The following is a 24,850-nucleotide window of genomic DNA, read 5'->3' as shown; positions in this document are numbered from 1 at the left end:
GCCCCCAACAATCTTCTATTCGTTGAACTTTTTGAAACTGCACTTTTAGAGAGAAAGGTAAAGGATTGACTCTGTGTACACAAATTTGCGGAGGGACAATAGGGTTGAGGTCTGTTATTTCTCACCTCTCTATTTATTTATTTAAAACATTTTTGCTGTTAACAAGCATGTTATTTTTGGAGAGACAAATCCACAGTTTGAGAACTGCAAAACTAAGCATCTCTGGTATCTTCTAGACTGAGCACTGAGTCCCATTGTGTAGATAGAAAGATGAACCTAAATCTATACAGAAGCCCCTGGAACCCCATAAGATTGGGTCCCTAATCCATGAACTATTGGAACTCCTTTACTAAACATTACATGAATATATTGTCTCGTACTAGAGAATTAGAATTTATAATCCCTATTCCACAATGTGATGTGTTTTGAGCTATAATGTATCTTAATTAAAACTATTTTTAGATAGGTTTTTCCTCAAAAACCATTTTATAAAAAAATATCTGATTTAAATAATTTTTTTTTAAATCATTGTATGTTATCCACCGTAACTGGTACTGGACTACAAAAAGGGAGAGAGAACCCCTTAACTATTTTCTCTAAGTGATGGATAACTAACAGCACCCTGTGAATCGTGGATCCTTTTGGCCTGAAGGGCAGGAACTGTTGATAGTTGCTATTAGTGAAAAATTGTTTTTAGTCAAAGATCTAGCTTGTTAGAATTCACTTTTAGGCACAAGAAAGTGTGTAATATTTGGTTTGTTTGTTTTTTGTAACCTTTTCTTTCTCGTATTCTGCCTGGTGTCCCTTAAATCTCTGTTCTTTGTTAATAAACTTATTTTTAATTTTACTGAAAACCGTTAGTGCTGTTATGTTGAAGTAAAGGGTGAGTCTTCTACTAATCTAAAAGGCTGGTGTGTGCTTGGTCTCTTTGGAGCCATCAAATTTAATTTCTGAGAGTATCCAGTGAGATGTCTCTGGGGAACTGGGGTTCACTGTTTGCCGGCAGGCCAAGTTTAATACTGGCGGAATCTTGGCTTTTTCTGGTGAACTGGACAGACTGGTGTGGCAGGGAGCTGACAGTCAGTCTAATCTCTAGCAAAGCTCTCTCTTGTTCAGGCAGAGGAGTTAACACAGTGGCTTACAGTTCTGGGTTCCCAGAGGAGATTATCACAACTAGTTATCTCAACTACTATCAAAAGGGAGTCAAAGGTGGAGACTGAACTTTCCTCTTGCTCTAGAATAAGTCCCCATAGGCCTGGGTTGAGGCACATTGGTGAGACAGTGTGGGGGAAATTGGAATGTCTATTTCCCATTTTTAGCATGTTCTGTGACAAAACTTTAGTCTCTTGGGTCCAGTGTACAGCAAAGTATAACTGTTACAGCAGTCCTCCAATTTGTACTGTAAACAGGACATTAATTTAGGCTTTCCCAAACTGACTAACTTTGGACATGAGATGCCAATAAAACTCTGAAGATCCAATTTCCCATACGGTTTGCCCACCTGTCGGGGGGTGGGAGTGGGGTAACAATATAGTTGGGTCCCCTCAGCTAGAGGCATTTTTAGTGTAGACAGGTCCATGTTTTTTCCCTTTCTTTGGGTCTGAATGCTTCTGAATATGCTTGATTGTCTGCCTGGACAGCCTGCTGGGAATTGCTTAGCCCGCAGTGTCCACTGACAATTTACAGGTTACAAAAGCAGCTGTTTGGACACACTGACAATTTACTGGAGGCAGAGCTCTTTATTTTGTAGATGTGCCTCTTTATCTGGGGGCAGAGGAGTGGGTGGGAGATAGACATGGTTTTTATTTGTTCCAGATTGTTAAAAGTGACCTCCAAAGAATTTAACAATTGGTCTTGTACCTTTTTTTCTTTATAATGTATAAAGAAAACTTAAAGATTTTTAAAAGCTTTTTTCCTGCTTGGTTTTACTTTTAAGTATTAAGAATATAGAGTCTGGTTTTGCTGGAGGACATCTAATTGGGAGGCTTAGATGTAAAGATTCAACAATCTAGCCCCTTTATGTAAGGTGCAAGAGCTCAGACTTTAGCTACAAAAGTTAGTAATTGAAGTTAAATGTTAACAAAACAAATTTAAGCAGACTGAAAATCACTTCCTTAATTGCTCAACTTCCACGCTCTTGGATTTAGTGTGGATTTGTGTGCTCATGCTAAATTCTGCCAGTATAAGCTGCACCCCCACAGTAGCCTTTTGCTGGTATGGGTATGTTGGTCAGGAATCACATCCCTGATCAACACAGCTATGCCAGAAAGAGTCCTAGCGTAGACCTGGCCTGCTTGGTAAATGGCTGTGTTATGCAGGAAAAGAGATGCTGGGTACTGCTAAAAGGTGTTTGATCTTCCCAAAATGTTCCTACCCAGCATCTCTTTTTTTTTCCCCCCATAACACAGCCATTTACCAAGGAGGCCAGGTCTAAGCTAGGACTCTTTCTAGCATAGTTGTGTTGATCAGGGATGTGATCTGTGACCAACATACCTGTACCAGCAAAAGGCTACTGTGTGGGTGCAGTTTATACCAGCAGAATCTAGCATGAGCATACAATATCTAGAACAGACTGACCCTGTCAAGATGAAACTAGTTTTCAACACCACCTGAATATTTTAACCCAACATGGAGATTTCAACGCAGAGCAAAAGTTACAATCAGAAAACAGTCTTGAAACATGGCGTTCACAGTTTGAACCAGACTTATCACATAAGCTATTTAGGCATAAGGTACCTTTTTAGTGATATAACTGTATATCAACACTAAGGGTGCGTCTGCACTACTCGCCGGATTGGCGGGAAGCGATCGATCGATTGGATCAATTTATTGCGTGTAGTGTAGATCGCTTTCCTGTCGACTGCTGAACTCCATCTCGGCAAGAGGCGGAAGCAAAGTTGACGGGGGAGCGGCGGCCGTCGATCCCGCGCCGCGAGAATGCGAAGTAAGTGATTCTAAGTTGATCTAAGATGTGTCGACTTCAGCTATGCTATTCTTGTTGCTGAAGTTGCGTATCTTAGATCGATTCTCAACACCCCTCCCCCCCACCCCCCGCCCAGCCAGTGTAGACCAAACCTAAGAGGGTTGTACCAGTGTAACTATCTCAATTGGAAGTATAACTATCCTTTCCCTCAACCCAAACTGAAATAGTTCTACCAGTACCAAAAATTATAACCAGGCCATGGGTAACATAACAGGTGTGACTTTGCAAGATTGGGGCCAGTAAATTACTTGATATAGTATACTGGTATACTGGTATTCCTATACCAGCAAAGCGGTGGTAAGGCTGAAATAAGCAAAAGTGGCCGCCAAATTTCTACTGCATTAATAGCCCAAAGTCACTTAAAAAGTAGCCCAGTCTGGGCTAGTTTTGGCCTAGTAGCCCAATAAATTATCTATCTATAGGCTGGAAATGCACCGCCAAGGTGCATGGAAGGGACAGTACCCTGGGCAAGGGCACAAACACGAAGGGCAAGAAGCCAGCTTCTGCCCCATGCTGGGTGGCAGGAGTGGGGGGGTTTGCTGGGGTCTGGAAGACACACATACGGGGTTGGGGGGGAAGGGCACTCAAGGCAACACATGAGTGCCTGAGTCCCCTCATGAGCCACTTACTTGCAGCACAGACTGGACCCCGTGAGCCCACAAAGGGCCAGAGCCACCGGTGGGGAGAAGGGGCAGCATCTTCCCTCCTGCTGCAAACTTCATCCAAGGTGGTGGGGGGATGCTGTGGGGTGACATCCTGACAGCAGGGAGGTGTCCAGAACAGCAGCTGCCTCCTCTCCTTCCTGAGCAGATCCAAAGGCTTGTCCTGAGCTGACTCTTCCCCCCCGTCCCTCGACACATGGGGCTGGTTCTGGGTGTCTCCACAGGACATGGGATGGTGCTAGGGGTGTGCTCTGCCTACCTGAGCACACGATGGACAGGGGGACACCCCAACATTCACCCCCACCCAGATCTGCCCCGGGCCGGGCTTTCCCCTGCACAGGACAGCAGGAGGCTCCTGAGAAGCAAGGCCAGCGATGGCTCCATGGCGAGGTAGAGGCAGCATAATAGCCACAGATGGCAGAGGAGCAGGGCAGTGCAAGTGAATGACCTATCACTTAATTCCAGCGGCCACAGCTCTATGCTCTCTTCTCTCTCCCTACCCCCCGTCCTCCAGGATACACACAGCACAGGCAGTGGCCCCTCCCCGAGGGGGACACACAGCACAGACTTTGTATATGAACTTACACACCATAGCTATGTCAGCCTAAGTTTTAAGTATAGAGCAGGCTTAAGCCTGTGTTACTTGTTTACTGCCACTCCTTCATTGTTTCTCAGTTGGTTAACTAGAAATCTAGAGCTCCCACTGCCAGATGGACTCTGTTGGAGAATGTGTCTAAGCTACTGGGGCTCAGGCACTGGTTCCCGGCTTGACATGGCGAGATTGTGGGACTCCACAGCCAAAGAAGGATGCCAGTGTCTGCATCTGGGAGTGTGCCCGAGACCCCCAGAGCTAGGAACTGTGATTGGTCACTACCCAGACCTAGTGGGGCTTAGCAGTAAGTAGGATTCAGCAGTTGGATCCAGTTGCAATAGACTGGTATCCCCTCAGAGAGGGGGCCCGAGACCAGTGACCGCTTATTAGTGCCAGTATATGGGAATAAGCTAGATTGATTATAAACACCTTTGTCTGAATACATGCATCCACGCTAGACAGAATATTTACATCCACAAATTTACAAGTCTGGTTAAACTGCTTAAGGGATATGAAATATGCTGCATAATTGTGTCCCGATTACAGGAAGGCAACCGTGTATCAGGTAAAACTACTGCCAAAGGTGACATGTTGTTCGCTTACCATAGTGACTACTGGAGTATTAACCATGTTGTGTCTTTGTAGGCCATAAGTAGAGCCTGGCATGTCATTAACTGTGTAATAAACTTGGCTAAATATTAGTGTAGACAGGATTTTATAAGGTCCAATTAATCTTTGGAGGTCACATCTTTGTCGCTCTTTGACTGTAGGCAGTTTTCTGAAGCTGGGTTAACTGTAGCAGGAGCTCATTAGTTTATCTGTCTAGGTTCTTGTACTGTGACTATCACCATGGTATCGGAATAAGTCACTAAGAAGGGTTGATCGCTCAGTGGTTGTATCATGGCAACTGCAAACCTTTTTTCTTTAAATGGAATCTCAATGAGGAATGCAGCAAAAAATTGTGGAGGCTCTAAACTTGAGTTCTACAGTCTGTTCACAGCCATGTTCTCTCCTGTTGCTAACATTAAGACACTTGGGTTTTTGGAAGATGTTTCTATGTGGTTTTAATGAGACACTTACAATCTCCTCACTTTCTGAGTCTGTCAGACTTGGCAGTGAGCATGTGCATTTTAATGTTATAAAATAGGGGGGGAGGCAGTGTTTTAACTGAGACCTACTAAACGGATGCTCCTTATGTTTACTTTTCAGTTACATAAATATATTTCTGTAGGGCAGGGGTGGTGAACTATGTCCCACAGGCCAGATCTGGCCTGTTGCCTAATTTCATCCAGCCCGCTGAGCAGGTTTGGGGGCTTGCCCTGCTCCACCTGCCTGGTGATCCAGCTGGGGAGCGGCATGCCCCTTTTGCCTAGTGGCTAATCTGCCATTGGGAGTAGGGCGAGTGAGCAGACGGCCCAGTGGCAGCAGAGGAATACTCAAAAGATAAGCCTTCCCCTTGGGGAGCCAGGCCTGGTGTGGGGTGGTGGGACAGGACCACTTGCCGCTGGAGAGCAGCGTCTCTTCTTGGAGCTGGGTGTGTGCCTGGGTCCCCCCAATTGGCTGGGACTACTGGGTCCATCACCCCTCGCAAGGCTGGCTGGAGAGGCTCGGGGGAGGTGGCCTCAGTTCCTCCCGTTTTCCCTCCCCCTTTCCCCATCATTGCCCGCCCACCCACCCGAAGTTGGGGCCCACCCAAGTGTCCTGTTTTGGGAGCAGGGAGAGGACAGCCCCTCTTGGTCCAGTTCTGGGGAGTTGGGTCCCCCCACCCTCCTGAGGAGCCTATACTTGGCTCTGGGCCCCCCAGAAATATACTGACAACCCGGGGGAATTCAGAGAAGAGCCACACGACAGCACCAGGGGATGGTAGGGTTGATTTAGGGCAAGAACCGCATCACAGCATCTGATCCAAAGACCAGGGTAGTCAATGGCATAGCCTTTAGATCAGACCCTTGCTTTTTATTTTTGTGTGGCCCGTGACTGACTGATTAATTTTCTTTCTTTCCTGTGGGTCAATGGCCCTGATAGGAAAAAAGGTTCCCAACTCCTGCTCTAGGGGTTCTCAACTACTCAGTGTGGACCACAGCTTAATAAAACTAATTTGTTCTTCCTATTCATGACTGTAGCCCACTTTCTTTCCCATTTGTGATCAGATATTCATGTGGCAACCAGTAATTGCTCACCTGGAAAAGTTCTATTAGGAAAGTGAATTTTTAGCTGTCTCTATTACAGTAGATCTTAGTCTGCTCTTCCTTTCTCTGTTCTGTTCGCCTTACATACAGAAGGGTAGTAAGCACTATATAACCAACTCTACACAGATGAGAGTATGGGAATCTTATACCTAGTCATTTGAAACTTTATCGTGGACATAGAATCATAGAAATGTAGGGCCGAAAAGGACCTCAAGAGGGTCGTCTAGTCCATCCCCCTGTGCTGAGGCAGGATTATGTATACGTAGACCATCTCTGACAGGTGTTTGTCTGACTCTTAAATCTCCAAATATGGGGATTCTACAGTCTCCCTAAGAAACCTGTTCCAGTGCTGCTATCTTTGTATTTAGAAACCCTTTTCCCCCAAATATCTAACCTAAATTTACCTTGCTGCAAACTAAAGCTGTTTACTACTTATCCTACCCTTGGTGAACATATAAAGAGAACAGTGATTAATTATTTTCTAACTTTTTTACATACCTGAAGACTTATGTTCCTTCAGTCTTCACTTCTTTACACTAAACATTCCCAGTTCTTTCAACCTTTCCTCATACATCATATTTTCTAAACCTCTCCATTTTTGTTTCTGTCCTCTGGACTCTCCAGTTTGTTCAAATTCTTCTTAAAGCATGGTGCCCAAAACTGGACACAGTACTCCAGCTGAGGCCTCACTAGTGCTGAGTAGAACGGAACAGTTACCTCCCATTTCTTACACATGACACACCATATTAATACAGCCCGGAATGAAACTTGACTCTTTTGTGGCAGCGTCACTTTGACTCATTCAGTGTGATCACCCATATGCCCAGCTCCATTTCAGCTGTATACTGTCTTGCCAATAATTCCCCATTTTGTAGTAGTGCATTTTGTTTTTTCCCTTCCTAAGAGTAGTACTTTGCCTTGTTTTTAACGGACTTGCATCTTGCTGATTTCAGACCAGTTTTCCAATTTGTCAAGGTAATTTTGAATTCTAATCCAGTCCTCCAAAGTGCTTGCAACCCTTTCCAGTTTGGTGTCAACTGCAAATTTTATAAGTGTACTCTCTATTGCATCATTCAAGCCCTTAATGCAGGGGTGGGCAAACTACGGCCCATGGGCCAAATCCAGCCCACCAGCCATTTTAAGCCGGCCCTTGAGCTCCCTGTGGGGAGTGGGGTCTGGGGCTTGCCCCACTCTGGCACTTCAGTCGGGGGGCCACTCCACGTGACTCCTGGAAGCCGTGGCATGGCCCTCCTCTGGCTCCTGCGTGCTCCAGTGGCCCCCTCCAGTGCTCCAATGGGAGCTGCATCGGTGGTGCCTGCAGACAGGGCAGCGAGCGGAGCTGTCTGGCCATGCCTCTGCGCAGGAGTGGGAGAAGGGACATGCCACTGCTTCTGGGAGCTGCTTGAGGTAAGCGCTGCCTGGAGCCTGCACCCCTAAGCCTCTCCCCATGCCCCTGCCCTAGCCCTGATCTCCCTCCCACCCTCTGAACCCCTCGGTCCCAGCCCAGAGCACCCTCCTATACCCCAAATCCCTCATCCGAGCCCCACCCCAGAATCTGCACCCCCAGTTGGAGCCCTCACTCCCTCCCACACCCCAACCCCAATTTTGTGAGCATTCATGGCCTGCCATACAATTTCTATTCCCAGATGTGGCTGTTGGGCCAAAGAGTTTGCCCACCCATGTCTTAATGCCAACTTTGAGTAGTACCGGACCCATGACAGACCTGTGAAAGACTTGATGTGTCACTTGATGTGTCCTTGTAGTTTGACAGCAAACCACCATTGATAAATACTCTTTGAATATAGTTTTTCAACCAGTTGTGCACTCACCTTATGGTAATTTAATCTAGACTGATGAATTGGAATTAATTTGCGAAATGGACACCATTATATTAGGCTTGAATAAAGACTGGGAGTGGATGGGTCATTACACAAAGTAAAACTATTTCCCCATGTTTATTCCCCCTCCATTGTTCCTCACAACTTCTTGTCAACTGCTGCAAATGGACCATTTTGATTACCACTACAAAATTTTTTTTTCTCTCCTGCTGGTAATCGCTCACATTGTTTCGTGTGTGTGTGTGTGTGTGTGTGTGTGTGTGTATATATATATAAAATCTTCCTACTGTATTTTCCACTGCAAACATCTGATGAAGTGGGCTGTAGCCCACAAAAGCTTATGCTCAAATAAATTTGTTAGTCTCTAAGGTGCACAAGTACTCCTGTTCTTTTCACTTCAGGAATGGTTCTTAACAATCTTGAGGGGATAGAAAATAACTCTTGGGGACCGAAAGGAGCAACGACTCTGGCTATGACATGGCAGCAGGCACTCATACCATTGTTTTTGTCTAACAGGTCTATAGGACGTGGTGGTAAAAACACCAATGGCTGTCTAAACCCTAGTGGAGAGACAGTTACTGCTACTGGTGTAAGAAAGGGAGTGCTGATGTAAGAAAGGGAGATTTCCCAAGAAGTTTAATGTAAACAAGAGCTGGAACTCTGTCTTGTAATGCAGCCTGCCATGTGCCAAGGAATACTCTAAAGATTATAGTGTCTTTTATGGTTGTTTAGTTGTCTGTCTAAAAGTACAGAGTTAGCTAGAAAGAACTTCCATAGTATCCATGTTGATTATCTGTTTCAAAAACAAATATTTATTAAACACTTCTAGCTTTATGTTGTGAATTGACTGACTGTCATATTGGGGAACATATTAGCTAGTGCTTTTGAAGGGAACATTCTTCCTGTCACCTTTAAAGGACACCAGAGCCAGAGAAATGGTTAAGAATGACTGGTCATATGAGTACAAATGGAAGTCTCATCTAATAAGAGGTGTCGCAGATAGTCCTGTAAGAGCATGGGCATCAATTGGATAAATCTCCCTGCAGGTAACTGTGTCTCATATGCCTAACCAACTTTCTGGAATCTCTCAGACTTCAGCTATGTAAACTCTGTTTGCTTTTCAGGGACAACGCATTGTCTTCAAAATCCATTCCACAAGAGGGAGCAGAATCTCTCTGAGAAGGCCCCCAGTGTCTCATGAACGAACCAACGGATCTCGATAACACTGTTATTCCAGAGCCAGTCCTACGGCTCAGGAAAGGACACATGCCCGACAGTGCAAGACAGTCAGACTATGATGATGACCACTCTGATGAGGAGCCAGCTTTATCCTTGGACCTGCAAAAGGTAAGTTGGGTACCTTGAAACTCTGCGAATGACTCTGGATAAATGAGACTTGACTCTTAGGTGCTGCATAATTGTTTTGGAATGTATGAATTAAGGGCTAGATTTTATAAGATATTTAGGCCCCTTATAAATGGGATTGAAATGATGAGATTTAGGCACCTAGGTGCTTTTGAAAAGCCCACTAGGTGCCTAAATACCTTTAAAAATCTGGCCCTAAGAGTCTATAATCAGTTTTTTAAAAAGTCGTCTGTACTCCTATAATGAAGTAGAAACGTATCTGAAATGTGTAGTATACATGGGGAAAGGGGGTGTGAGGGGGAAACAGGCAATATGCTCTAAGAACAAACATATATGCAAACTTCCTGCTCATCAGATACGTGAGACTAAGCTATATGCTCTATGTCAACTGAATTGGTTCATGTTGGATGAGTTTCTTCATCAGAAGCTAAAGATTCTGTAATGTCCCAGAAGAAATAGAACTGCAGTTCCTTTCTGTGCTTTAACAGCTGTATGACTGCGAGGACTCATGCTACTCCATTGTCCTTGGAAGATGGGGACCACTTGGGTAGTGTAGAAAAATCAGCCTGTCACTGGCACTGTGTCTTGCTGATGTCTGTAAACAGAAATGCTGTGGTTTGAGATGGGTGTGTACAGAAGCATAATTCAGTCTGCTGCTAGGCTACAAATTGGCTGTTAGTACAGTGTTAACTGAAGAGGCTTACTGAATTCAGCTTAAAATATCCCTGCAACAAGAGTGAAAAACAGCCAGTGTTCATTGCTCTTCTAAAGGATTGCAAATAAGCAAAATCTGTTCATGATACAGAATTTTTTTTAGCAATTATATACTTTGAAAGTATTTTGGGTATCTCATGAGAACTTCTAGGACTCTGGTTCTATAATATAATACAATTAATATTCTGCCTGCCATTGTAGGTGGTCCTATATATATCTGTTTGTCTTTACGCAGATGAAAGGTAGGGGTGTGTGTGTGTGTGTGTGTGTGTGTAATTACCTTCACAGCATCAGCCAATGTCTAGTATTGATGTTGCAGTGATTAATGGTGGCATGTAGATTGATTTTTAGTGTTTAATTATTAGGGCTTCAGTTTTGTCACAGGATTTTCATCAAAAATCATGGTGCAGTCACAGTAAATTTAGAAAAGTCATGGGTTTAATGTGACTGCTCCATTATTGTTGATTTAAAAAGAAAAAAACAAACCCACAAACCAAGAAATGAAATTCAGCTTTACCTTTTGAAAATCATAGCAGGCCAGCATTGGCCTTTTTTGCTCACCGAGGAGGCACTGACTATCTGTAGCAGCACCCTTCATCCAGGCTCTACAACCCTAATCCCAGCCCATGAGGAAAAGATGGAGTACTGGGGCTTGTGAGTGAGCCTGCCCCACACTTACCCAGCAATGGCAATTCCTGTCCTGCCGGGTTGGGCCTGGGGGTTGAGAGCTAGCCTGACCCCCAGTCACCTCGGGCGTGAGCAGTGGCAGCTCCTGTGTCCCCAGCAGGCAGCTGGGCCAAACCTGAGCAATGCTGCTACCCCATGTTCCAAGAAAATAGTGGCTATCTTACAGGTGGGGAAACTGAATCACAGTAAATTGAATGACTTGCCAAAAGATCTTAATGAGTTGGTGGTAGAAGTTAGAATAAAATCATATAATACCCTCCATTCTCTACAGTGGGGAAAAACATCTAAGTGTTTAGCTTTATATAATGAATGCTCTTGTGCTGCTTCTCTTGGCTCAGCAGCACTTATCATTTCCTCTCTTTAATGAGGTACTGCACAAACTTATGGCCCTATATAAATGTGCTTTCTTCGAGGGTCCTCTGTATATTCCCACTCATGGGATGTGCCGTCTGGTACAACTCAGATGGTGAAACCTTATTATAGTATAGCCTATTAGAGACTCAGGTGCCCTTCTTACCCCTCCCTGTTGCATTCTTGGAATGTGTTCTGAGGGGGAGAGTGTGTAAAAGGCACCATCTGCCATGTTGATTCCATTCAACTACAGCAGCAGACAGAGGTGAACATCTCCATATCCGTCAGACCCATGTCTCTATAGAAATCTGTGCCTTAGCTAGTATTGTTCTTAATGTTAGTTTTAGTGTTAGTTGGTTCCTATTTGGTTTTTTCTAAATCTTATTTTTAGCTTTGTATAATTAGTTCAGATTTTGGTTCCAACTACTGGATTCATGGCAGATTCAAAAGCTAAAATACCTGACTTCACTAGATGAACCTCTTGTCCGGTAGTCTTCCTAACATTCGGTGCCCATTACAAGGTGCTCTATCTGCAGCGCTCTTACCCCCAAGTGCTTGCAAGGAGACAGAACAGGATGCAAGTTTTATTGTTGCAGGGAGCTCTGGCCACAAAACTTCCCATATCGGATGCATCTAAGGAGTCTGTACCCAAGGCAAAAGTTCATTGTTAGCTCCTACTACTTCAGGGATAGAAGATGAAGAGCGCTGTATAAAAAGTTCCAATTTCTGCCCCTGGTCCAAGAGTGAGATACAGTTGGTTTGAGACTGTTAGTGTCTGCCTCTGAATTTAGAGCCTAAGTGCAGGGATCTATTTACTTAGTTTCCATGTTTCCCTCCTGTTAGCAGGGCCAAATTACATTCCATGATGTCAGACAACTACCTGTTATTGTCTCCAGAATTCATTTATGCCACTCGGTTTGATTCTCTTCCGCCACCCCTCCTTCCATCCCTATTCAGGAACTTGTATCTGAAAGAAGTATACTTCCATATCTTTCAGACCAGGCACCACAAATATCTTTTTTTTTTTTTTTTCCCTGGTTGGGCAAGATCACTTTGGTACAAATTCTTGGTTTATCTGCTGCCTTCTGGGTATTTAGAAAGTACCAATCGGCAGTTGCCAGTCATTAAGACACCAGGGTATATTTATTAATCCTTATTTAAATCTTATCAGAAGCCCTTTCCAAGGACATAGTTGATATGTACCTTTTGAAGAAGTTAGTTCTTAAGATAATCAAGAAATCCTTATTGCTACATATGCAAAGGATTCCCTTTAAAGGAGCAGTTCTTTCTTCCAGGAAGATTTCTGAAGCTTGGCTCTGCCATAGCAGTGCTTTGTCAAAATCCCACTTAGAAATTCATTCTAGGTCTCACAGGCCTCATGGCTTCATTCACATTATACTCTCTTCAGGATGAAGAGTCTGCAGCATTTCTGGCATTTAATTATAAACCAAATACAGACTGCATGTTTGCATAGCTGACCATCTGAAGAAAGATATTTCTATGCTTGACATGGCAGTCACAGCATTCTGAGGGGTACCTTTCAACCCTACATCAACAATCACTTTGGGCACCTCCAATGTGGAGGGGGAGTGCATTTCAACAAATTAAGTCACTCTAATTCTCAAGGGGAAAAAAACTATATATAAATATCACAGGGCAAGAACAAGGTGTAGTACAAGTTGTTGGACAATATGACAGTGATGGATTACAACAGGAAGAAGGGAGGGGTTTGCGCTTCCCAACTTGCAAAGAGGCAGTTGTGCTGTGGGATTGGGTGTTATCCGATACAACATCTATCCTTGTTGCTCTATATCTGGCATGTAAGGACAACAGCCTGGCAGATCAACTGAGGACAATGATAATGAAACTTCACAAATAGTCATTAAAGAAATAGGTGATAGATGAGATCTTCAACCTGGGAGGGGGAAATGAGGGGTTACCAGAACACAGTTTTATTTCTGACCAGACATAATTGCACAGTTGCACAAGTTCTGCTCAAGAACAGGACAAAACAGTCTCTCCATATAAGATGCCTTTTCCTAGACCAGGGGTGGGCAAATTTTTTGGTGTGAGGGCCATATCGGGGAATAGAAATTGTCTGGTGGCCCACAAATGCTCACAAAATTGGGGTTGGGGTGGAGGAAGGGATGAGAGCTCTGGTTGGGGGTGAGGGTTCTGGAGTGAGGCTGGGAATGAGTTTGGGGGTATAGGAGTGTGCTCTGGGCTGGGACTGAGGGATTTGGAGGGGGATCAGGGGTGTGGGAAGGGGTGCAGGTTTCAGCTGGGGGTGTGGGCTGTGGGGTGGGGCTATGGATAAGAGGTTTGGGGTGCAGGAGGGTGCTCCATGTTGGTATTGAGGGGTTTGGAGAGTGGGAGGGGGATCAGGGCTGGGGCAGGGGATTGGGGGTGGGGAGGGATAGCTCAGTGGAGGGAGGGATAGCTCAGTGGTTTGAGCATTGGCCTGCTAAACCCAGGGTTGTGAGTTCAATCCTTGAGGAGGCCGCTTAGGGATCTGGGGCAAAAATTGGTCCTGCTAGTGAAGGCAGGGGCTGGACTAGATGACCTTTCAAGGTCCCTTCCAGTTCTAGGAGATTGGTATATCTCCAATTATTACCATTATTACCTATTACCTCCGAGTGGCGCTTACCTGAAGCGGCTCCCAGAAGCAGTGGCATGTCCCTTCTCTGGCTCCTACATGTGGTGTGGCCCCCGACCCTTGGAGCGGGGCCATACTGTGGCTTCCGAGAGCCATGTGATGCGGCCCCCGACCCGGCACCCCGGCTGGAGCTCACAGGCCAGCTTTAAACAGCCCGCGAGCCTTAGTTTGCCCACCCCTGTCCTAGACTGTAGAAAGTCTTCTCTTCCTTTTCCACCCTTCCCTCTCATCCAGGGAGTGATAAAGAATAAAACAAGAGGAGCCAGAATAGTTTTGGTTGCCCTAACACTAGGAAGGCAACAGTGGTTCTTGGATCTTCACCTATTTAAGGGAGATCTCTGTCCCCCCAGACTTAACTCGATGGGAGGGCAGAATTCATTACCTGGATGCTCTCGCTGAACTCACCATTCTGCGAGGGGACAACATACCACCAAGAAACAGTAACTCTGTTAATTTAGTCTTTTTTGTCATTGAATGCAGTAAAATATTTGTCATCTAGGACTTAATTGTCAGTTTACTGTACACAATAGCTCTATGAAGCTTCATTTTGACTTTAGAGATAATTGTGGCTTGCCCACTCCAAAAGCACAGATTCTTCTCAATTGAGCTTGAGAACTTTGACTATCAAAAGTGTGGTGCTTAGACACTGCCAAACAACACTGTCCAGTAGAGAGAAGTTACCCATGCACACTAGCCAAGTATAGTACTAGACCAAGGCATTTTATAAGCCTGTTAGTAGGATTGGTAGTCTGCCATCATATGCCCATCTTGCTCTGTTAAGGCAGCTGCTTGACCTTGTGCCTCAGTACATACTCCTTAATTATGTGTTGGGGGATTAAGACAAAGTGCAGTAAGGCCATTTTGTAACTGATTTAGAGTGTCCACGTGAGTTTAATGCACTTTAGCTTCACACCTTAATTTGTCTAAGTTTTCTGAATGTCCCCATGTAGACGTGTCCTAACAATATTCTTGCTGTTTACACACACTTTTATTGGGCTCCACAGACATTAGGCATAGCTGCAGAATAAACTTCTCTTTTTTGAGTGTCCTTTGCATATTTCCACTCCTGGGATGTGCGCTGACTGGTGCTGTTGAATGATGCAGCCTTTTACTGGAAGTGCCTGTTAAAGCGCTCATTCACCCACTCTCTATAAAATGGGGAGTGACAGTGGTTGCTGCCTCAGCTCCTTCCAGCTGCTGATCACAGATGGATGTGAGCCTTTTTTGGATTCAAGATCCTTAGCAGTTGTTAACAGTTATCATCACATCGATGGCAGATCCAAAGATATGTCCTGTGCTCTGCAGTTTTTATGGCATCAGATATCTGTTCTTGGTACCTAAAGTGCCTAGGAGAAGGTTACTCCCCTTTCTCATTGCTCTATCTGTGGGACTTTCATGTCATGAGCTAAAAAGGAGAGGCAGAACAGACTCCAGGCACGTCTACTACAAGAAGTCTTGTCAATTAAAACCACCAAGTCTGAGGTTTCTAAGGCTCCTGAAAAGAGATAAGAGGTCTGAATTGGCTCTGGGATCTTTAGCTTCCAGGGAGCCTTCTATTTCCAAACCATCAGCCTTGGCACTGAGCTCCCGATCCAAAAACATGAAGCATTTGGTAGCAAAACTCTTGGGCCTAGTTCCAAAAAGGGTACCGTCTGTAACTGAAATAGGTTTGGACAATAGACCTCTATGCCTGAGGCCTCTGTAGAATTGGAGACCTTTGGTTCTGAAAAAAAAAGGCAAAGAGTAAACATCTTTTGGTGTCTGGCGCTTTTCAGCATATAAATTGTGAGCATGTGGATATGTGACACTAGAGATAGCATAATTAGATCATCTTAATTTGGTTCCTCAGAAATCGGAGTATTCGAGGCTGCTACTGAATGGTGCTGCCGAACGGTGTAGGAGGCTGCACCGTTCAGTGGCACCTGTCAGTGTATCCAAGAGTGTGAATCTCTCTTACAGGTAAGTAACCTTCATTTATTGCTGCAGTTGTGTGATAAACTGTATTGGTTGGTCACCTTTGCCCTTCTCGTCCACACTACTTATTGATCAGACTGCTGGTCTGCTTCTCTAAACCCTCCCTGCCCCAGATGAGCATGCATGCACACTTGCCACCTCACCCCTAGGTGGAAATTATTCTGTCTAAATCCCAGGACTGGTAGTACTCAGTCCTGATACAATTGTATTTTAAACGCTCGGTCTAGGGAACTACCAGCTAGAAATGCACACTTAAGTATTTCTCCCAAATCCTCACACCCTCGTCCTTGTGGCATAGCATCCATTTCTTTTCCTGGAAGTACAGTATATTGTACCTCTTAGAAGTACAACATCCTGACTTTAAAAAAGAAACCCAGTAGATTTTCCTAAGAATTCTAATCTTTAGTATTAATTTTTTAATTTTTTTAGTACCCTCAAGGCCTCTGCAGCTAACACTAAGACACCTGGCTTTACAAGTAGATGTCTATAAAAAGTACAAATAAGTATTAAACTTCACATTTTCTGCAAAATGTGACAGTGTTAATGTATAGTGGTTTAAAAGATTAATGGCAACCTACCTAACATGCTTATGAATAATACCAATAATACTTGCGCCACAACACACCCTGTATTAGAGATGTGTCCAATTTTTGTACTAAATACAAGAGTTGATACATGTTCATGTTAAACACTATTATAACCTTATTTGGCTTTTTTATACCTGAAGCTGCAATTAGTTTTCAGTCTACCCCATAGTTTTTTCATTAATTATAGCAGTTCAGGACACGTGCACTCATGAAATACTTCCCCGTTCAAAGAACATTCATCTCACCCAATCCCATGTAGCCTGCTGTAGCGTTGTGGCAGTGTGCAGTTGCACTCTCTACCTTTTGTACATTTTCGGTTTGCTTATGTGGAGTAGTGAGGTGGTATCTAAATCTTGTGGATGGTTAGTGACACTGAATATGATAGTTCAGTTGTGATGGGAGTGGGACTGAGCAAATCAAGGTTTTTCTACAAGTCTTCTCCTCTTCTTCCTTCTTGCAACATACTTTCTCTCTTTGTGGTTTAGATCTGTGTGCATGTGTTTGGTAAAGCATTCTTCAGCAGGTGCTTCCTTTCTCCATCCCATGCTGGATCGCCTGGCTTCCGTGACAGTCTTCTCCCCCCCCCCACTTCCTTTTTAGTTTCTGTATAATCTGGATTGTCTTTGTTCCCCTGCTGTACTTCAGGCAGAGAGATCTCCTAAAGAAATGCCTCTTACTGTGGCTTTGTTGAACCGATACAATCAAATGCATGTGACTTTTTCATAACCTGATGAATGGGCTTTTCATACAGCCATAAAAACCTGTGCTTGACTCTTTCTGCTTTTGTATTTTAATCCTCCATTGACAGAAAGTGAACAAAAGAACCATTTTCTTTGCATTTATTCCAACCACCACAGTCTTTTGTACTGTTGAGTGATGTTTTCTTTCTTGTGGCTGAGCGGTACTGTGTAGCTATAATGTGTGGCATAGAAGTGCCTCAGTGACATGGAGACCCATTGGTCTGAAAGATTTGATAGCCTGCAATGGGGAAATTAATGCACTAGCATTTACTTCTGTAAGTGGGTAGAAGGAGTCCTGGAGAATGTCCAGATGGAGCATGTCTCAAAGACTGGGCTGTGACTTCTCAATGCAACTAGTTTGATCTTTTGAAAAAGGTTGTGATGTCAGCATATTGTTACAAGAATCTGCTCAAGGCTTAAAGCACAAAAGTGGTTTAAGTGGTATGGAAAAAGGAAAGATTAAAACTCGAGTCTGAAGATGAGCAAAAGGTTTGGGATAATAAATCTCGGCAGAAGATTGGTATTGTATTTGCTGGAGACAATTTGAGGAGGGGATCCAGTTTAAGCCTCCCAATGCAAAACCTGGCACCAAGGACTTCAACGGCAAGCTGTTAGGTGGCAGTATCCATAACTTAATTGTGCCTTTTGGATTTTGTGTATTAAACATTTACGTGCATCCATCTTGCTTTGTTCAAACAAGTTAATTATTTTTATTACCCCTCCTCCTCTGGTGCAATGTTGGTGTTTTGGCTTTATTGTTACAAACCTGGTTTGCTGTATTCACCATATTGTCTTTTTTGTTTTGAATTGTAAACTTTTTGGCCAGGGACTCTTGTTTGTACGGTGCCTTGCCCAGTGGCATTGTAGATGGTACTGCAGCATATGTAAATTGGAATGTGTTTTACTATAACAGGGTAGCTAAGGATCTCCAATACATCCAGACCCTGTTGCCCTAGATTTTCTTAGTTTCTTGCATTCTCCTAGTCCTCTATTTACGTTTTACACACCAACGCTTGTCAGTAAAGGTAATTGTTTTAGGGAACAGGAAAGAGCAGTGGCGCTATCAAAAGATGCTTACTGGAACTCTTCTGCACATCTTAAATAATATAGCAACATCGGACCTGCTGTCTCCATTGGCTATTCCTGACATAATACACAATGCACACTTTGTGCTGAGATTGCTTCTTGCTGACGCAAATAGCTAGCACCAGTGTTGATAATAGGAAGTAAAATGACAGTTTTTGCTCAGCAAAGAATTTTGGGACAATCCACCCCAAACACCTGTGGGCTCTGTGTCCCTTGTATGGACTCCTGGAGTATGGGGCGAGGACCTTGTTTCTGAGCTCCACAGGCCAGGACTGGCCTGCATACTGCAATTGGTGCAACCCTCTACTGAACAGTAAAAGAAAAAAATCGCACATCCAGAACTTACCTGCAGGCTTCAAACCTTTAAGTATGTGCTAAAGGGAGAGGAGCATCAGTGATCTTATTTAGCCTTGAGTAGGCAGTACCCTACCTAGAAGGGCAGTAACATATGGTAAAGCCAGGGTCCTTTGCCCCTGCTTCTTTCCACCTACTACCCAAAAAACTAGTCTGAAACTTAGCAGGAAAAGCTCTAATGAGGGAGGTCTGCTTGCACTGTAGCTGGGTCAAATTCAAAGGCGTCTAGTTATTTGTCTGGAAGCTGCTTTGCAGGGGAGCATTGGCACCCTGCTGTATTCTGTGTTCTCTGTGCCTGTCAGCTGGTTTTGTAACAATCACATGCTGTGCTGTTGTGTAGCTAGGAGAGGGAGGAGGGGTTTTATTCAGCACTCACTGGTACAAATGTTTTTCTGCACAAAGGTTAGATTCTACATAGCCATATGCCTTTGTTCTCATGGAGATCACATCTGCCTCACTTGGACAAATGTGGGGGAAGGGACTTGAGGCAGCATTTCAATAACTGGGGATGCTAGAAAGAGGCTACCTGTATGTTCCCTTTCACAAACTACTTAAACTTCCTGCCTGAGGTTATTACTGAGTCCTAAATATACAGGGCAAAACAACCTCCCAATTTAGTAAGGGTATGTCTACACAGCCACAGTTAAAGTGCTGCCACAGCAGTGCCTTAACGTGGCTCCGTAGTCGCGGCTCCAGCGCTGGGAGAGAGCTCTCCCAGGCCATGTCTACACTACCAACCGATCTGGCTAGACACGATAAATGGATTCCTGAATCGATGCCTGTACTCCACCTCAGCAGGAGGAGTAAGCAGAGTCGACGGGGGAGCCGCGGTGGTCGACTTGCTGCCGTGAGGATGGCCAGGTGAGTCGAACTAAGATACTTCGACTTCAGCTACACGAATAGCGTAGCTGAAGTTGCATATCTTCGATTCTCCCCCCCCCAGTGTAGACCACCCCCTAGAGGGGTGTGTGTGTGTTTAAAAAAAAAAAAAAAAAAAAAACCCTCCGAGGGGAATAGCTACCAGCACAGCTCACAGTGCTGTAGCATGATCTACACTGCCATGTTACAGTGCTGAAACTTGCAGCGCTCAAGGGTGTGTGTTTTTTTTCACACCTGTGAGCAAGGAAAGTTTCAGTTCTGTAAGTGGCAGTGCAGACAAGCCCTAAGTGTTTTCTCTGCAAGTTCAGTGTTAGGCAACTTGCCTTTGTCATGCTGCTGCTTTGGGGTTTAGCATATCTACAAAAGCCATGGAGAAAGGTATATGAGAACCTTCTGTGGCAGGTGTAGTTCTTCACAGCCCTTACATTCTTCCATTTGGGAAACAGCCCTTTCCCTGAGCAGATGCATATATGGAGAGATCTCAGTGCTTGTCAGGACTGAACACTGACACACAGATCAGTAGCTGGTCATGCACATAGAGCAAACAAACCCTCTTTTATCCTGTGACAAAGGGAGTAATTAATTCTAACTAAAAAAATATGTTAAGATTGCAGAGGCCAAAATGAGTGACCCTACAACTGCTTTTTCTTAAACAACTGCTTGAATGTTGGTGCCTGTTCCTTTAATCAGTGCCTGCAGGGAGTTATCCATGACCAGTTCTCCAAAACCATTTCAAAGTGTTTTTATGTTAAATTGTGTTAATTGTTTTAAAAGGTGACCTGCAGAAGAAAAGTGCTAAATTCCAATAACTTGGAGGCATTCAGCACTCATTGACCAGTAGCCAAGCTGCAAGGAGCTTTGCACAGTACTACTGAAGAATTCACTCTTTCTGGTCTTGTGACAACTATTCTTGCTGGCTGTTGCTCTGAGCGCCACCCCAGCACCCTGCTGAAGCCTGGATTGGACTGACTCACAGGGAGTTAGGCCTTGTCTACACTTTAAAGCTAATTCACAGTAAAGTAGAGTCTGCATTTAAAGTGCAATTTCAAGTGCAGTTCTAGAATAACTCTGCGTAGACAAGCCCTAAGGCAAGATTTTTTTTTTTTTTTAGGAACATTGCACTTTTTTCAAAGCTGCTTTTTACACCACAAAGGGCATAAACTGAAGGTAACTCTAAATGTACAATAGTCTTTAAAAAGGAAACCAATTAACATCATCATCTGCCGAAAACGGCCAGTTGGTAAGTGATATCGCCAGCACTGGGACATGGTGGTTTCACTCAGAACGAAACTGTATTGGATGTCAAGGGACCACAAAGAGAAGGCAGTCTTTTTAATATTGCTATCTTTAATGCCCCCCTTGGCCTAGCTCTTAAGCACGTGATGGCCAATGCCTTCAAGTTATCGGAATCTATAACTTTTGCATGGCACTTCAAAAAAGTATTAAATAACTTGAAAGTCAAACTTTACACTTTATCCATCTGTTATACACGCTGGCTTGTTTCTTTTCCAGTACACATGAATATGATTGTGACTTACTGCCTTGTCCTCAAAACACTACTATACAGAGCTGTGCCTCTCAGACCAAGGAGCTTTCTCCTTGGGGCACGCTTCTCTGCCCAGGGCTTAGACACACAACGGAAGAGTCAAATGCTGACACTTTTTTTTTTTGTGAGAAAATGAAGGAAGGAATGGCTGTTTGGAATAAATTCAGCACTGTGTTTTCCCTAGCGTGATTCTGGACTGAACCTAGTCTTGGGATCCATATGATGCCAGCTTCCGGGCCCATGTGGGGTATGGCATAACAAACAGTTCAGCTTTGAGGCTTAGAATGTCCAGAGCTCTAAAGTCTTATACTACATAGATATGTACCCTGCCAGTTAACCACATGAAGTCCCAAGGTAATCAAGTAATGGCTTTGCTCAAAAAGGATTCTCTTAGCAGCAGCATTCTGCTTGAAGTGCTTTATCTCCTCTGTCTCCCCTATTTTGCCATTTGTCTGTCCTAACCCGTTAAATCAAGTTTTCTACTTCTCAAGTCCTTATGATGGAGAAGGGGGAAATGAGCTACCTCCATCTCCTCCACTGTGGATCTAGGTTGGGTGCTAATGCTGAGTGGGTGGGGATTTCTGAATGCTGGTATCAAACCCAAAAGGAGCTTTTACAGAAAGTCAGTTAGTTTTTGTATTTTAAATACACAAGCTTCTGAACCTTTAAAATACACAGGCTTTGAGCCACCCTTGCTTCTGAACAACTTTCTGCTCTGATCAAACAGCAGGGCAGATGGGAGATCACTACTCTTACCTTCTCTGCACAGCAGCCCCCTAGTGGTGGGAGGTCTTAAAGAAACAGCAAGCAGAACTTGGGATATATTTTCAGAAGGACTATCAGGTTTTGCAGTGGGAATGTTGGTAGCTATGCAAGAATTGTTTAATAGCTAGGTGTCACAAGGACTTGGTTCTGTTCCCAGCTCTCCAGTGGACTTCCTGTGATCACGGGTAAGATACTTATTCTCTGGCTCTCTAAAATAGGGATAATACTCTGTTCACATGGGTTTTACCCTAAATCCATCTAATGTTTTTTTAAAAACACTGAGATCCTCTGACAGAAGGTGCTGTAGAAATGCCCAGGGCACTCTTGCTTTCATAAGTAATGTTCTCCTTTAGTCAGAATATTAAGCTACAGCAGAAATCTCACCGGAAGCAAGTCTACTTGTATTCAGAATTTTATCAGTATGAAATGGAAAAGGCCACTGCATAAAACATGCTGCGTTACTGAAATCAATAAAAAGTGTGCTTCCATTATGGGCACTGGAACATAATTTAATGTTTGCTCATTGCAGTGGCTGCCTTCCTCCCTCAGTGACTGAACCACCACTCCTAATTTCAGGGGCAGGTCATAACTTCATATCAGTGGAGTCTCTAGTTGCCATGTGGTTGAACAGCAGTATTCATATCTGGAATGGGCAATGCATAACACTAGAAAACTATTCATCCCCTCCTCACTGCCTCACATAATGCATTGTGTATAACAGGTGTGTGACATGAGAGGTCTATAAATAGATGCTTTTCTGTCAACATTTTAACAGAACTTCGTGGCGAAGGGGGAAGGGTAAAATTCTGAAGCTTGTGTATTTAAAATACAAAACTGACTCTTTTTCTGTAAAAGCTCCTTTTGGGTTTGATACCAGTTGCCTCTATGTTCTTCAGTTAACTGGAGACATGAGACAGCATTTCCTGGCCATGGGTCAGGGTGACATTATGTACTGTACTACCCGGCTAGTAATCTTCAAGGAATAATGGGAATTGTAGTCAGGCAGAAGTTATGATATCCTGTACTTAATTTCACACCAACTTGTGCTTGTTTTTTCTCCCCTCATCGCCAGAAGGTATCTATCTTGTTTTTTGTATACACTGAACACCATTAAAAAAAAAAAATCAATCAACTCCTTCCTCTATCTCTACTCTGCTTCCAACTCTACACAGCAGTGGGAAAGCTTACCCAAGAATAAGAATCTAAATCAAATAGATAATTCCCCTTGTGAAATCAGTCGGACAATAGCATTCATACAGGACTCCTGCAAAGCACAAACCAGCTTTTCTTATCTAAATTTGATGAGAATTGAAAGCTTCTAAAAATGCCTCATCTCTGGCAGGGTTGGATTTCAAAGTGTGACTGTCTCTGGGTAGGTCTTCATTGCAATCAAGAGGTGCAATTGCAGCATGTGTGGAAATACTTGAGCTAGCTTTGATGTCCACATACAATCTGCAAAGATATTCCGTGGATATCCAGATTTGCAGGGCTCTAGATATAAGATTTGGATCCGCATCCATCCGTGATCCACAAACAAAGTCCATGGATATCTGCAGATTTTCAGGGCTCTATTGATCTAGCTGCTGTCTTTGAGCAGTGAAGTCAGGACAGCATGTATGGTAGCTGCTTGAGTATGTATCTAGGGTTCCAGGCAGACAGGACTAGCCTGGGACCCTGGTATGCTGCAGTCTCGCATTCTGACTGCAGTGTGGACATACCCTCAGTGTTGTCCACAGTAGAAACCATAAAGTAAGGGTTGCTTCACCAGCCTTTAGAGTTGTGTATGCATTTGTTCTGCTGGGCTACTGGGAAGTGTCTTTTGAGGGAATGTTCTTTATGTAATTTATACCATTCTAAGGTGAAGCAGAGGATCCTGATTGTTATATGTGAGGCAGGTGTCAGTATCCTTATGACTTTCCTAGAGCTCTGGTGCTCTGTTTTCCCATTGTCATGGATGATGGCTGTTGAATAATACACCCCCTGGAAGCTAGGCTAATGTCATGCTCCAGTGACATACTTCTGCCTCTCTAACACTTGCAGTCCTCATTCATTCAGTCTAATGGGACATAGGAGAGCACAGGAGAGGGAGTTAATGTTTCTACATTTGAAATACATTTCAATATGTACCTTAGTAAGAACCAAAATATCTCATCCTTTTCTTAACCAGATACTTTATTTTTTTGGGAAAAAAATTAGTATTGGAAAAACCTCAAACTGTGGCTCACATTAAATATTAATGCCTTAATGTTTTCTTGAACATTAACTTTATAGCCTGATAGCAGGAAGGAGATGGGGAAAAAACCACTGTTGCTTGGCCGCAATTTGGTTTGTGTATATGACGCCTGATGGTGCCAGGTCTCAAGATGCTTGCTGTCTCAGTTCCTGCTATCACTACTGTAAGGAGCTTGGCATTATTTTTATTCATTTATTAGCAGATGTCCAAAATGCAAGCAGAATTTGGCTGTAGTTCATAATTAACTAGTCCTCTAATCCCCCTAAAATCCACCCAAATTAAAACTTTTCCCTCTCCATTCTAGAAATAAAAAAAGCCTGATGTTTTGGGCATTGCAGTGTATCCTGAGGTTCAACAAATTTAGGCTCTGATAGACTAGTGAGGTAGGGGAATAATGGATTCCTTAATTTAAGATCCTTCAGTCAAGATCCCTTGCCTCCAGCCCATCTTGTTTTAAAAACTAAGACCTGTAAGTTCGATCACCTTATTTGATTCTGCTGTAGTCTGACAGAAAGGGATTCCCTAATGTAACTAAGGCTGGCCTATCTGTGTAGCCCATGTCAGATGTGTTGGAATTCAAATTCCAGCCCTACCTTTCTGTAAGGTCTGATCTTGGAAAGTGTACATTGTAACATGGCTGACCTATCTG

The 24,850-nt window shown here is 43.8% G+C and overlaps 1 protein-coding gene across 4 annotated transcripts in view; it reads left to right on the top strand.

Annotated features, from left to right (window-relative positions):
- ADIPOR2 (adiponectin receptor 2) overlaps positions 1–24,850 on the top strand; it is a 66,159-nt gene that overhangs the window by 25,024 nt on the left and 16,285 nt on the right. For 3 of the 4 annotated variants that reach the window (XM_039496963.1, XM_039496962.1, XM_039496960.1), the window contains one exon: positions 9,389–9,611. In XM_039496963.1, the coding sequence (XP_039352897.1) occupies positions 9,462–9,611 (150 nt within the window). In that variant the 5' untranslated portion in view covers positions 9,389–9,461. Of the gene's footprint in view, positions 1–9,197; positions 9,311–9,388; positions 9,612–24,850 lie in introns of those variants that run through there. The other variant, XM_039496961.1, reaches the window with a different exon arrangement.

The sequence above is a fragment of the Mauremys reevesii genome, linkage group 1, assembly GCF_016161935.1.
Source record: "Mauremys reevesii isolate NIE-2019 linkage group 1, ASM1616193v1, whole genome shotgun sequence".
NCBI classification, from domain to species: Eukaryota; Metazoa; Chordata; order Testudines; family Geoemydidae; genus Mauremys; species Mauremys reevesii.
Note: the sequence above shows the minus strand (reverse complement) of the source record. Positions and strands in the feature narration are given on the sequence as shown.